Genomic DNA, 14,856 nt, shown 5'->3' with positions numbered 1-14,856 from the left:
GCTGCTGATCTTTAACTTATCAGGGGAGTGGAGGCAGAGCCCAGACAGGATTGTCTGTAATCATTATGTGTCAGTTAAAAACAAAATAAAATTTTAAAAAATGGGATTGTATCATTCACTGTTAGTACAGCTTTTTAGAACTCAACATTAGTAAAAATAAATAAAATAACGATAGCATTAACTATGAACTAACTGTAGCTAATTAAGTTAACTATAGCTAATCAATTAGTAACTATAATTAATAAATTAATAATTATAACATTAAGTGTCATGTAATGATCTCCTATACCTGCCAGTCCTCTCATGGGTGCTTTACATAACATTGTCTTATTTAATCTTTTCAAAACTTCAAAGATAAAGTTAACAGCACAAGAAAACAGCCTAAGGGAGGCTGTTACACAATTTGTTCGAGATTTGGGTGCATGTAAGTGATAGAACCAGGATTTGAATCCACGCCTTACTTTGATGATGCTCTTCTATTTCAAACATCATTGCCTTCGTAAACCATAAATCTACAGTTGAAGTGTATGGTTACCAGAGAAACATGTTCTGGGCACGTCAATGAACCTGCAGTTGAAGAGTATTGCTACCAGAGAAACACGTCCCAGGCATGTAAGTGAACCTGCAGCTGAAGTGTATTGTTACCAGAGGAACTTTTCCTCTGGAACTTTTCCATTTCTTACAGACATGTCAAAAGGAAAATGCTTTGTTGTGTTTCAAGTAGTAGAATTGCATTAAAATTTTCATGGATTGCCAATCAAAAATTGCTCTTTTTTAAAAATTCAAAGTAATCCTTATTTTACAATTTGAATTGTGAAGTACTAATGGAAAATTCCTAAGGAAAGCTTTGACCAACCTTTATGAAAAATAAATGCTTAATAACTTGGTTCTTTTCTCTTAGTTTTTTGCTTAGAGTTGAATTGCAGACAATATAGTCCACTTTAGTTTAAAAGAGAAAGGAATATATTGAAGTGCATTTGATGGTTTTTAAAATCTTCCTAAGGGCTGGAGGAGCAGGCTGTAGGCTGAGCTTCCAGAACACTCCTGGCACTGAGAACCCAGTGACGTCCACTGCAGTCTGTAAAATTGTTACAGCCAGTGCAGGAAGCTATTACTGCTGCTGACTGTGAGGTCTTGCTGTCTCCAAGTAGTCAGCATGTCACATCTTGCAGAGTTGTACCTGTTGAGCAGAACCCAAGTCCTATGTAAGACCCCAGCTAGAGTAAAAGACACCTGAGAAGTGTTTTCAGCTTTCCAGCCACGATACTACAGAAAGACATGCTTGGAGATTGTTGGGATGGGAATCGAAAGAGCCAATCCACAGCACCCTCCCCACTCACTACACTTAACTTTTTTAAATCAAGTTACTCTAAATCAGGAATATCTAATATGTGGCCCTTCAACCAAATCCAACCTTGTATATTTTTTAGACATTTTTGTTTGTTTGTTTTCCCTAACAGTATAGCACCTAGGAACTACTTAGTAGTGCATCTCAGACCCTGGAGAATACATAAGAATCACATGGAGAGCTTGCCAAAAATGTTCATGCCTGAGACTATGCACCCTCAGAAATTTGGATTCCCTGTGACACTCAGGAATCTGCAATCTAGAGTAAACACTGCAGATGATTATGCTTTCATCAAAACATAACACAGCTCACTCCCCTTGTTTCAGTCGGGGCACCTTCAGTGAAAGGGGGGGAACATTTCAGTAGAATGTTCAGTTCAATAAAAAGGCATCTGGTATGTCCAGCACACATTGCATAACTGGGAAAGCTAGTTCGTGACCTTTGCAAATCAGGCTTGTCATCTGATGTGATGGAGAAAATGATCAAGATTGTGAATGTGTTCTGAGCTCATGCCTTTAACCCCACAGATTTTGATGATATTTGGAAGCAGATAAAGCAGAGTATAAATATTTAGTTTAATGTAGTAAAAAACCTAGGTGGGGAAAAAAAAACTTTGGAAATTGTCTGAGCTGCTTCCTCAGATTTAGTTTTTATTTTTTTTAAATTAAAAAGCTCTGTGAGACCAAACTTGTCAGACTGTCAGTAGCTGATCTGACAATACATCTGAGCACATTTAATTACATCCATTGGGAGAAAAAAAAAAAAGCACAAAAAATTCTAGGAAGTTCAGGCATTTAGTCTGATTGGGCAATTAGGATCAGATGGCAAATGGAGCCTATACTCATTTCTCATCACTGAATTGTTTAGAGTTAAAAAAAATTTTAGAGATTTTAAAGAATTGCATAGCTTTTGATTTATATGAGATCCCACTTTCAGAAGCAAGTCACATATATGAAAGAGTACAAATCATGATTTAGGTGTTTGTGGCTGCTTTTGGAGAGCTACAACCCTCATATTCTTGCATATCATGGTGGTTCAATTTTAAGAGCAACTAATTGGCATAAAAGTGAACCATGTCATCCAAGAAGTACATGTGTCTAATGAAGTGCTGAAGATGTGGATTTCAGAACTATTATGAATTTTTAAAATTATATTTCCATACTTTGGCCAATATTGGGAGCCTGTCCCTCCTTCTTGGAAAATACACAATTGCAAAAAGAGTCAGCAGCAGATATATAAATCTAGTTTCAAAATTTAACTAGTTTGGTTTGTTGTATATTATCAGCCTTATATAGTTGATTAGCATTAATCATTAACTAGCATATCCTTAAAATAAAGTACATTATACTGTGTAGGGGATTTTTTTTCCTTCTGCTTTGGTATAACTGCTAAAGAGCTATATTTATGAAATAGTTAACGATCTATTTTTTTTTTACCATGGTTACTAAATAATCTATACTGCTGGCACAAAGGATTATTCTGCCATGTATGTCTCTATTAAAAATAATAACAGCAAAACTTGTACACTCAGGCCCCAGTGCTAGCCTGACATGCAAGTCCTTTCCAGGGATTTTCAGACAGGATTAAATGTTCTGAGCTCACCTGCTTCTTCTCTTCTACCAAGACTGAAGTGAACTTTCCAGCCCTTCTGGTATTACTCACTTTCTTCTTCCTTTTCTGACAAGCCGTTAGAATAGACCCTTGAAATTCCCTCATGCTCATTCCTTCCTGCTGTCCATCCACTCGGGTCTAACTTTTAGTTCCATCACCTCCCTGGCAGCTGTCCTCATGAAGGTCAACTCTGTTGGGTACTCTTCAGTCACTGTCATGTTCACATCTGTTAGCACTTGTTTTAGTCATTGGACCCTCCGTTTAGCGCTCTTTTCTGCTGGCTGCAGAACCCCACAATCAACAGATTTCTCGTGTATTTGCCTTCTCATTCTTTCATCTCCTGTGCAGATAGTTGATGACAGAATGTCCTCCTTCAGTGGTAGTATTCTATAAGGGTTTTCCCAGACTCCAGCTGCCACTTCTACACATCTGGTCGGGGAATAGCACTGACTTTTTACTGACTTTAGACTTTTTACCCAGTCACCCTAACTGAAACCTGGAAGTCACGTGTGACTCTTCTCCCTTTTACCGCATCCTCTTTCCACCAGTCACCAAGACCTTCCGTTCTACTTCCGTGTCCTCCCGAATGTGTCCATTTCTCTCCATTCTCACTGCTGCTGCCCTAGTTGGGGCCCTCACCTTGTCAACTCAGGATGACTTCAGTGACCTCCTGACTTGGCTCCTGCCCCCGGGCTTGTTGCCCCTCCTCCTCAATCCATCCTTCATTCTGATGCCTGATGATAAACCTTTTAAAAGTAAATCAGATCTTGACACTTCCCTGCTTAAAATCCTTCGGGGGTTCCCTAGTGCCTGTAAGATAAAATCCAAATCAATTAGCAAAATTAGGAGGGCCTCTGCATATCTCTCCAGCTTCATCTGGTATTGTTTATTCCTTGAAACCTATTTTCCAATGGTGTCATGAACATGAAGTTTTATGAAAGTGCCTTGTTCCCTCACTTTCGCAGGCATCTGCTACTTCCTCTGTCGGGGGACTTCTCCCTGGCCCCCTTTGACCTGGCAACCTCCTGATCACCTTTGAAGAAACTTCTCCTCCCAGAAGCTATCTCTGAGCCCCTCCCTCAACTGCCCCCTTCCTCAGGTTAGGTTTAGTTGGATCTCCTGGCCTTTTCTCTTAGACTTCCACCCCTGCTGTGTTCTCCCGTAGCTCAGGCTTCCTGAGGCCAATAACCATAACCTTTCTGTCTTTGTCTTATGTACTTATTAGATACTCCATACATGGTGGTTGAATGAATAAGTGTTTCTTGGGATGATGTTATTAGAAGTCGGAAGGCACCCAATTTTGTTTTTATCAGAAGGAACAACTTATCACTTTATCTGTTGGGTTTCTCCCCCCTCCTCCCAGCTATGTAAGTTTTTTTAAGCTACAGCTAGGTATAACTTGAGTATAACTTGGTTTACCCACACTACTTGTTTACTTTAACCTAATCATAACTCGACATGTGGTTTCAACTAGAAACTGATTCAGTGAAAAGGACTGACATGACTTCTACAATGTAGCCATTTTAAATAAAATTTAATAGTTCATTAAATATAAATGAAGTCAGTTTTATTATCTGACTGGCCCAGTGTTTTTCTGTCCAGCATAATGTAGGGCTTGGTTTACACCCAACCCAGTGATTTATTAGCATAGTGGTCATAAGGAAGTTACCTGATCTCTCTGAGTTGTGGTTTACTCACCTGCAGAATGGGGTAGTAATATCTACATGGTTGATGGCAGGATTATACAAAATAGTATCTGCAAACTGCTCATCCTACGTGTGGCCATTAGGAGTCAATGTATTTTGAGTTATTTCCTCTTTAAGTAGCATTTACATATAGAACAAGGACTGACAATCAAAGGGAGATTTTCCACCCAGGTTTTCTCATAGATTGAATACCTTGAAATCTTTAAATTCCCCTATTACAGTAAAGCCATTGATTTTTATATTAAGCTATTCCTATCTAGGATGTTCAGTTTTTATTATAAGAGTATATTCACCACATATTTCAATGATCACCCATATTTTAAAATGTTTCTATTTTACTTCTTCACAAAAGGGTATCCGTGGAGGGTGGTGGAGGAGAATCTTCACAAGATTTTGGCACACCAGTGTGGACATCAGGCTGGTTTGAGTTTCACTGAGCTATGCTGTTAACATATGCCTTACTGATAATAATGAAGTTTTAAAAACTAACAAATCTACTAAATGTTTCCTTTGTCCCTTTGCGATTACTGGAGCACTGTTCAGTGATTAGAGAAGAATTTGAGTCTGTATAAGACGATTAGGTGTTTTCTTTATAATGTTTCATGGTACATTTTCAAGCAATAAAAAAATCTGAAAAAAGAAGATACAGAACTACATGGTTATTCACCAAATGAAAATCCTGTTGTTGGTTTACATCAAGATTATTTTTGAAAGATACAGTTTATGACCTCAGAAGATCTGAACTCAAGACTAATTACTATACCTATATCTTGGTAACTTGCTTTCCTGGCTCTGGGTAGCTGAGCGAGCCAGTTGGCTCTTTTCCAAAACACATTTGGGCTACAATGGAACTGCCTGCTTCAATAGGTGGCATGCGAGATTAAAGAGAAGATGAATGTTGTTTTTGGCAGCAGCTGCTGTTTTGTTCAGGGCAGTTCTAATACTATTTTGTAGGTCTGTGCCTAAAGAAAAGCAGCTACACAGACACTTCACTACCTTTTGACTTTAGGAAGGCTGTCGTGTGGACCCTGGCAATACATATTTTAAAATCACTTCTCATGTTCATAGAGAAAAAAGAGGGTGGTGTGTGTGTGTGTGCATGTGTGTGTTTTGTTTTTTATTTTTCCAAGTTTAGAAGATTAGGATCTTCTGGTTTCTTTAACAGCATATGTCTCCCTGATGTTCTTGGGCCGCATGCCTGTTAATTTCTACTGAAGGAATGGAGTCTGCAGTGTGACTTTTATGTTACAACACATGTTCATATCAAGTAGATAGTTTGCTTTAGGTGGGCTTTGCAGCTCCTTTTCCTGGCATGTGGCCTTTTACTGTAAGGAAAGCTTTATGTTCAGGAGGAATTGGTTATTGGGTGAATATTCCACTACAGCCTACTGAGGTTGGTTCCCAACACAAATGAAAATTAGGAAAGACCTTTGCCTTTTGAGGTTTTCAGCCTTATCTTCCTGTAACTTTTTTCCCTTCCTTTAAAGTGCCTTTCTAGTACTATCTGCCCTTGTTAAAACCTGACCCCAGAAAAGGACCTGATAGATCTGTCATTTACTTGAGTCTGAATTTTAGTCAGTATTACTTCCAGGACTGTTTCTGTTGTATACTTTAGTCCTATTAGTGCATACAGATTTCTCATTAGTTTTTTTTTTTTTAATCATGTAAATAATTTGAAGGCAACTTTTAGCAATGAAAGGGTTATTGCAGTTTTGTGTGTTGTGGGGAGTGTGTGGGGGGACACTTTTGATGCCTGCCTCTAAATAAAAAAATTGCGAACTGCCCACAGTAAGACTAGTTGACTGTGTCTGTGCAATGAAAGGTTATCCCGCAACGAGACGTTATCGCACACCGAGTGTGACCTAGAGAGAAAAGTTGTACAATGCTAAAACAAAGTAGCCAAAGAAAAATGCCATACGCAGACGCAGAGAATGTTACCGAAAAAAATCAGTGAGATGATTACCCAAACTGAAAAGATACATTTTAGAGCAGAAGTCACAAATACAGGGACATTTTGCCTCCGCGTTGTATCTCCATCAGGTTGTGTGCGAGCGTGTGTGCACTCGCCCACACATCTAGGCACCCGTATACTCTTGGAGTTTCCAGACGTTGGAGGAAGAGGAAGAAAGAGAAAACAAAGATAAATAGTTTATTGATATATTAAAACACCTTACTTAATGAGAAGCCAATTGTCTATTAACTCAAGCTACTCTAAACACAGTTGAGACCTAAACAATACATTGAAAAAGGCATCTGAACACAAAATCAGCGTCAAAATATTCATGTGCTAAAGGTCATGGAAGATTTACTCTGTAAAGTCATTTGTCAGGCTGTTGTCTTGTAACATTTCTGAAACACTTGTCCGCCTGGTTTCCTAGCCAATGCAAATGCCTGGTTTCCCGTAAACCACACAACCAACAATTGCTCAGCACCTATAGTTTGAATAACTTTCATTTGAATCCCACTTCCAGTTCATGAAGTGGCTGAGGCAAAATTTCTTTTTACTCTCATTTTATAGACTGGTAAATGGATACTCGGGGATTAACTGACTTGGAGGTCACACGGTAAGGCGCGGAGAGGGTTTCTGGATCCATATTCTGCCCACGGTTTCCAAAAGGGAACTTTTTTTTTTTCTCCTTGCCCTTGGAAACCTTTGTTCAAACAAAATCTTACTCAGAGGCATGAACAAATAAAACAGAAAAAATTGAGCTACTTTGCTTAAAATAGGGGTTGGAGGCCCAGGATTCTGGCAAGGACAGCTCACTTTCCTTACCTAGAATAGCTTGAACATCTCTACCGTTCATTATTGCATTCAGAAAGTATGTCTACTGAGCTCTGTTTTATTTTTCTATTGCTTTCTATTGTATTGTATAACAAATTATCACAAAGTTAGTGACCTGATACAACATAAATTTATTGTATTATAGTTTTGGAGATCAGAAATCAAAACAGGGCTTATTAGGCTCAAATCGAGTGTCAGTGGGGCGGTGTGCCTTTCCAGAGGCTCTAGAGGAGAATCTGTTTCCTTCCCTTTTCCAGCTTCTAGAAGCTGCCTGCATTCCTTGACTCCTAGCCCTTTCCCTCCATTTTCAGTGCCAGCAATGCCAAGTCTTTTTCTCATGTCGTATCTTTCGGACCCTTCTTCTATCACTCCATCTCTCTCTGACCAGACCCAGGAAAGATTCTTTGTTTTTAAGGACCGAGGGGATCAGACTGGGCCCAGATGATCCACGGTTGGTTTTTAACTTAACCACATCTGTGAAGTCCATTTGGCCATGTGCAGCAGTACAGTCACAGGTTTCCAGAATTAGGCTGGGGGCACCTTTGAGGCCATCTTACTGCCTACCGTGAGCTCCCATACGGGCCATGTGTTGTGCCCGCCATCCAGACGACAGAAGACTAGAAATAGGCATGTTCACAGTAAAAATGTGTTGCAAGTAATGACCTGACAATCTGGGAGAAACAGGAAAACCAAGGAACAAACAAACAGAAGCTAAAATAAAATTTTAAAAACAGTCCTTTGAACAAGTACAGTAATTTGCAACTACGTGGAAGAGGACAGTCACAACTACATGACTGAGATGATTCGCTTTTTTGTCCCCTTTATTTGATGAACTTGATCCATCAAAGAAAAGCAAAGTTTAATATTTCTGTTCACTGTTTAAGAAATCAGGGAAGTGTGTATACTATAGTTTAGAAAGATAGAAAGTATAGAATAATTAATACTGAAAAATTTCTTTTCCATATAAAGAAATAAACTCTGCCTTTTGGCTCTCTCCTGAGAATACTAGTGAAGGAGGTATTACTCCTGTTGTTTCTAACTTGATTGCCTCTCTGTCTTAATGTTTATTCATATTGCTATGCCAGAATAAATTGTTTAATTTTATGAAAGGAGGATATTTCTTAATGGTAACAAAGTATATGCAAAATTGTATTACAATATGAATTTATTTATGATACCTTTAAAATAAAGTACTTTAAGAAATATAGATTTTTCAGGGATATTTGAATGTTATTAAATTAACATAGAATTAATTTTAGCCCTGACCAAATAGATTCCTATAACATGAGAAAAGTCATATTTTTACAGATATTTGAATTTAACTGATGCAAAAAAAATTGATGTTACCCTGGTGAAATTATTTTGCAAATGTTATAGCAGTCTGTGTTAATATATTTTAAGAAACTATCAAAGGACATATATTAAAAATTATGATAATCGGAATAATGTAGAACAGTCAGCTATGGCATGGAATATGGAACAGACTTGTTTCCATATGCTTGATATTTGCAAAATTATTAAAGTTTTAGAGATTGGCCATTGCATTCTCACAAATGATCTAACAGATTTCTGAAAGTGCTGGGACAGTATGGGGGGTGGTGTTAAAAGGACAGGAGTTAAAATTGAACAGATCTGGGTTTTATACACCGATTTTGGATTTTTACCACTCAGAAATAACTGAACCACTATGTACCTCAATTTCTTCATCTTTAAAATTAGAATCTATGAAAGTTAATTTTTTTCTGTTATTAGATATGCAAGATGCTTGATACATAGTAAATGTCCAATAAATTGAAGCTTTATGTACGGTATTGTTCCAAAAAAACTAGCATCTACATTCACATTCAATATCCTACCTTATAGCACTGATGAACTGTCTGTCTTCCTGTTTAAAGCCAGACCCTCTACTTGAAAACTGGATCACACCCCTTCTTGTCTACTGGAGGCTGTTGCTCAAGGTTTCCTCTCTTCTGACCTACATTGTCAGCTGCTCCCTCCTGCTGGGTGACCCCACAGGCACACAGACATCCTGGTATCTCTACCCTCTTAGAAAGAAAACTCTCTCTTTACTCCCAATTCCTTGCTAACTACCACCCCATTTTGTTTTTATTTCTTTGTATGTTTGTTTATTTATTTGCTCTCCTTGGAAGGAAAACTCTTCAAAAGAACTGTCTGTACTCACGTTTTCTATTTTCTCCTCTTGCTTTCTTAAATCCACTCTAGACTGGCTTTCTCCCACACCACTTCAGTAAAAATGCTCTTGTTAACGTCATCAGTGACCTCCATGTTGCTAAACCAGTGGACAATTCTCATCCCTGTTCTTACCTGACTTGTTACCAGCATTTGACATAGTTTGACCCTGTTCTCCTTAACGTACTGTTTTTCTACTTGGCTTCTTATGATCCTTTGGCTTCTCCCTCTCAGGCCCTGAGGGTTCTAACTCTTCTGCTGGATCTCTTAGCATTAGAGCACCGTAGGATTGCTGAGTGCTTTGCTCTTTTTTCTACATATGCTCACTCCCTTGGTGACCTCATCCACTCTTGCTTAAAACCCCATTTATATATGGAACAGTATCATATTTATATATTCAGCCCAAACTTCTTCCCTCCTAAATCCAGATTTAAATTTCCTGACCTGGTATCATCACTGGAATATCTCAAAGACATTCCAAACTTAACACACTCAAAGTTAACTGCTGATCTGCCCCCCCACCTCCAGACCTCTCCACCCCCATTTTTCCCTGTATCAGTTGGTGGCAAAACCATCCTTCCAGTTGTTCAGGCCATAATTCCCATAGTCATCTTGGGCTCTTTCTCTCAAATCACAGCACAACTGTCAGAAAATCTTGGCTCCACCTGCAGAAGATATCCAGAATCTAACCATTTCCGGTCAGTGCACTGGTATAACCCTTCCTTGATTGGATGACAGCAAAGGCCTTCTGTTTCTTTTTCTACCTGTTCTTACCCTAAAGTCTGTTTTCATTACAACAGTAATAGTGATTCTATTCTATTTTATTTTTTTATTTTAAAATATATTCCTATCCCTCCTCTGCTCAAAATCCTACAATGAACTCCATTTTATTTATTCACAGTAAAAGGCAATGTCTGGACAATGAGCTTCAATATCCTACATGATCTGGCCTCTCCATTCTCTCTCTGACATCCTCATCTTCTACTGCTCCCTGGTTTATGCATCCTGTGACTTAAAAAAAGAAAGAGAGAGATTCTTTAAATAGACCTTAGGGCCTTGGCACCAGCTTTCCTCTCGATACACAATATGTTTCCCACAGATACCTGCATGGATCATTCCCTTAGCTCTGTCCAGTCTTTGGTAATATGTTGCCTTCTCAGTGAAGCACTCATCAGATATCACCCTGTTAAAAATTTCAAGCTGCTTCCACATGTACTGCCATCTGGAAAGAAAGGAGTAATGGTTCACTCTATGGCTTCTCTCTAGACTCAGAGATGCCTGGGGATTTGACCTTCCCTTTAATTCTCCTTGCAGCAAGAACTCAAGAAATTTATAGATGTACACTATACTTCCTCCAGGAGAATCCAGCTGAAGATACTAGGTAGCAGAACAAGCACTGATAATGTATTTTATTGTTGGAACTGGTACTAGGGTGGGTGAAGGTAGTTGCTCTGGAAAATGAATAGAAGCTCATGACGTGTCCCTGAAAGGGCTACTCAGCTAGCAAGGTATGAGCCAAAGGAGTGGTCCTGACTACCCAGTGTCATCTGTCATTGCGACATACACACCAAGTGTGCAGTGATTGACATTAGAGACAACCTTGGTGTCATGGGATGTCTGCTCTGCTGGTGCTGTACCTGATATTTTGTTACCTGTCCTATATTCTTTCTTAAAGCTCAGTAATACATAAAGTGCTAGATGATGCCTCTTGTGACTCATGAGTGCCACTGTCAATCTGAACCAAGATCATTGCTGCCAGCAGAGCAGAATAGACACTGTGATTCCAGGATCCTTTACCTTGTTGTGTAATTTTTCTTTTTGTAGAGATGAAGTCTTGCTGACACCCAGGCTGGAGTGCTGGGATGTGATCATAGGCTACTGCAGCCTCAAACTCCTGCCGTAGCCCTTAACACCTTTTGACATTTTGTATAACCTAGTTACTTGTTTGTTGAATATGGTTAGTCTTTCCCTCACTAGAAGGTAAGCTTTATGAGGGCAGGGATTTTTGTTTTTCTGTTCATTACATAACCCTAGCATTTAGAACAATACCTGGCATATACTAAAGATGTTCAATAAATGTTTGTTGAATGAACGAGTGAACAAATGTTTCTTTAGTGTCTATTCAATGCCAGATATAAGGTACAGTGATGGCAAGTAACAGAATGTCTGCCTTTGGATTTCTTACAGCTGAGACTATGAATATGGGTATTGGTGAGATTGGTCCATTACAGAGATCCTTGGAAAGAGTTCCCAAATCATGTCATGAAAGAGAGCCTTGGAAAAATATTAATACACTTCAAGGGGGATCATGTCTTAGCAATGACAATATAAAAGAAAGCTGGGCTTTAGTAAATTATATTTATACATGTGAAAGAAGACTTTGTTATAAGGGGAGATTTTGTATGTTGGGATTGTCCACAAAGAGGAATTCCCCTTAGAGAAATTTTTTACACAATTTAGTCTTCGTTGTGGCCCAAGGGAGACAGTACTATGAAGAGTGTGATCCCACAGTGCTCAAAGTAGCTTTAAATAAAATTATACAGGATTACTGCTAAGATAGACCTCCATGGTAAGGGAACAAAGAGTTTTAATTTTCTTTATAAGTCACTGTAATCCATGAAGGTAGCATTGTAGTCTTAGAAATTTCAGCAAATGATAATCATCGTTTGGTCCAGTATAATATCTAGTTAGCATACAGATATCAATTGAAAGTAATAATCTAGTGCCTTCTAACATATGGCCAGCTACATAAATAGGAAAGATTTCTAGCCATGTGCATCTGGGCTTTTGTGTAATTTTGAGATTTTTATAGAAGATTGTTAGCCCATAAAAGAAATCTCACAAATGAGAAATCTTCACATCAGCATGCTTTTGTCATGTTGTTTAATTTTTCTGGAATGCCCTTCCTTTCTATGTCAACTCCTACAACGTCTTCCTTGTGTTCGAAAATCCAGGCAGAGTCATATTTTCTCTCTGGTTTTTCTTGGCACTGTCTTCCTGCTACAGGTTCTACCCCCTTAAGTTTAATTGATTAATTGCTTCCTCTATGTTCCCAGAGCATTTACCACATGGTGTGGGTGTTATTTATTTACCTGCCTCTCAGTATCAAGGGCATCTTCATCGTCTTTGTTTCCCTAGTGACTGGCACTGTCTCTGTCTCATAATACATGCTCAGTAAATGGTTATTGAATTAGAGCATTAGAATGTATTTTCACCTTGGCCACTGATTCATCCAGCAAATATTTATTAAGGGTTTTTTTTTTTTTTTTTATAGGAAAGGCACTGTGTTATGTGTTGTAAAGACACGGATAAATCAGATGCCCAAGTTCTTAAAACTCTAAATTATAGTATTAATATAATAGGTAAAAATCAGTGATTCATAAAAATAACCACAATACCTGATGGAAAGTGTTATTTTCTAAGGGGTGAGTGTGTGTATGAGAGAGAGAGAAATAGAGAGAGAGAATTACTTCTGCTAGGGTTCAAGAATGTCTTCCCATTGGCTAAAGAAATACTTTCCTTATTAAATGGCAAAAAAGCTGTGCTTCAAAACATTAAGTCATTTGATGGCTCACAAATTAGGTTAAATTCTGTCTTAGATCTAAAAATATACCTCTCTGTCTCATTTTAACTTAGTGTAGTGTTGTAGATTGTTGGATTAAAGAACTGCTCAGAGGTTATGCTGCTACTTGCCAAACAGTCTACATTTAAAGTAGAAACACAAAGTTTCTCTTGGTGCCTTAAGGTATGAATTTTATGCATTCCCTGGTTTTTAAGATACCCTAAGTGGTAAATCCTTCACACGTTGCTACAAGTTTATTCCTGATTGCCATTAGAAAATTGGCTGTAGAAAGCTCTTGACAAAAGTTAACAATAATGTCACTGAAAAAAATCATTGAAACCCAATTTTAAGAATTTAAAAAAAAAATTTGAAGCATAGTTTGAATGCTTAGCACTTAATTGTATTTAAGCCAATTGCTTTTTATTTTTAAATACAGTAGATAGCCTTTTCCAAGTCAAAGCATAAGGGGTTAATAGCTTGAATGATTACAGATATTAACTGATGGTCATTGAGCAATTTTTCTGCTTTTCTTTAGACTTGGATTATCACTTGCATTTATCTTCAACTGCTTCTATTTAATCCTTTCGTCAAGACCAAAGGGACCTGCGGAAATCGTGTGACTAATAATGTAAAAGACGTTACAAAATTGGTAAGTAAAGATGCTTTTTCTGCAGCTGTGACTCTGTTGTGCTTTTTGATCAAAGATTTAGATTTTTATTGCCCCAAATACTGTTTTTCTAAGACAAGGAAAGGAATCACTGAGTTATCATAAAGGGTTTATAGAAATATTTAAGGTCATGGAGAGTTGATTGGTACAATCGGGGTTGCGCTGCCCTGCAGTGACTGTGTTTCTTTGCTGGTGTTTTCCCCTCTTTCACAGGCAGTGAAGGACCCTGGAGAGTTTGCTGTGTGCTGATGGGCCAGCACCAGCTTGTTCCTCTTAATCTCTTTAGTGGGTGCCCCGGTGTGTTCTGTTTCCCCTCCACATGCCTCCCTACTCTTCCCTAACAAACCTAACAGAAGATCTAGATGGCCATTCTCCCCTTTCCATCAGCATGAAGACTGAGTCACGTGTGTGGGGATTGAGAGGGTGGTGTTCACTCCCTCAGCAAACACAGTTCGAGGAGTAATACGTTACCCAAATGTTGAACAGGCTCATCTCCCCCATTTGCCACGTTGGAATTCTTCTTTCAGCAAAAACTATTTGCACTGATGTGCCCCTTAGTCACTACCAGTGCCATGCCAGGCTGCTCCAGATGCTTTCTCTCAACGCTCAAACCACAGAGAGGACATAACACGTCTGGAATGCATCCTTGCAAACTCTCACGGTCTAGGGGAGATTTTACATGCACATGTGTCATTTCTGGATGAACAAAAGTTTGAGATCGCTCTTGTAAGTTCCTGATTCAAAATAGGCAGTTAGGTAACACTCGGTTATTTGAATATTGAGTAGACTGCAGTCCCCAACCCCTGTGGTCCCTGGAAAAATTGTCTTCCATGAAACTTTGGGGGGGGGGTGTACACAGCAGGAGATGAGCAGCAGCTAGCCAGTGAAGCTTCATCTGTATTCACAGCATCTCCCTCCTCATCCCCATCATTGCTGGCATCACCACCTGAGCTCTGCCTCCCCCTTCCCCAGCTCCCCTGTCCTTGGAAA

At 38.8% G+C, this 14,856-nt stretch overlaps 1 protein-coding gene across 2 annotated transcripts in view; it reads left to right on the top strand.

The window, feature by feature from the left end:
- Positions 1 to 14,856, top strand: part of KITLG (KIT ligand) — an 82,968-nt gene that overhangs the window by 18,763 nt on the left and 49,349 nt on the right. For both annotated transcript variants that reach the window (XM_069490477.1, XM_069490476.1), the window contains exon 2: positions 13,735 to 13,848. In XM_069490477.1, coding sequence (XP_069346578.1) covers positions 13,735 to 13,848 — 114 coding nt within the window. The remainder of the gene's footprint in view (positions 1 to 13,734; positions 13,849 to 14,856) is intronic.

Source organism: Eulemur rufifrons, chromosome 16 (assembly GCF_041146395.1).
Source record: "Eulemur rufifrons isolate Redbay chromosome 16, OSU_ERuf_1, whole genome shotgun sequence".
Classification (NCBI taxonomy): Eukaryota; Metazoa; Chordata; class Mammalia; order Primates; family Lemuridae; genus Eulemur; species Eulemur rufifrons.
The sequence above is the reverse complement of the archived record's forward strand: the minus strand, read 5'-3'. Positions and strand labels throughout refer to the sequence as shown.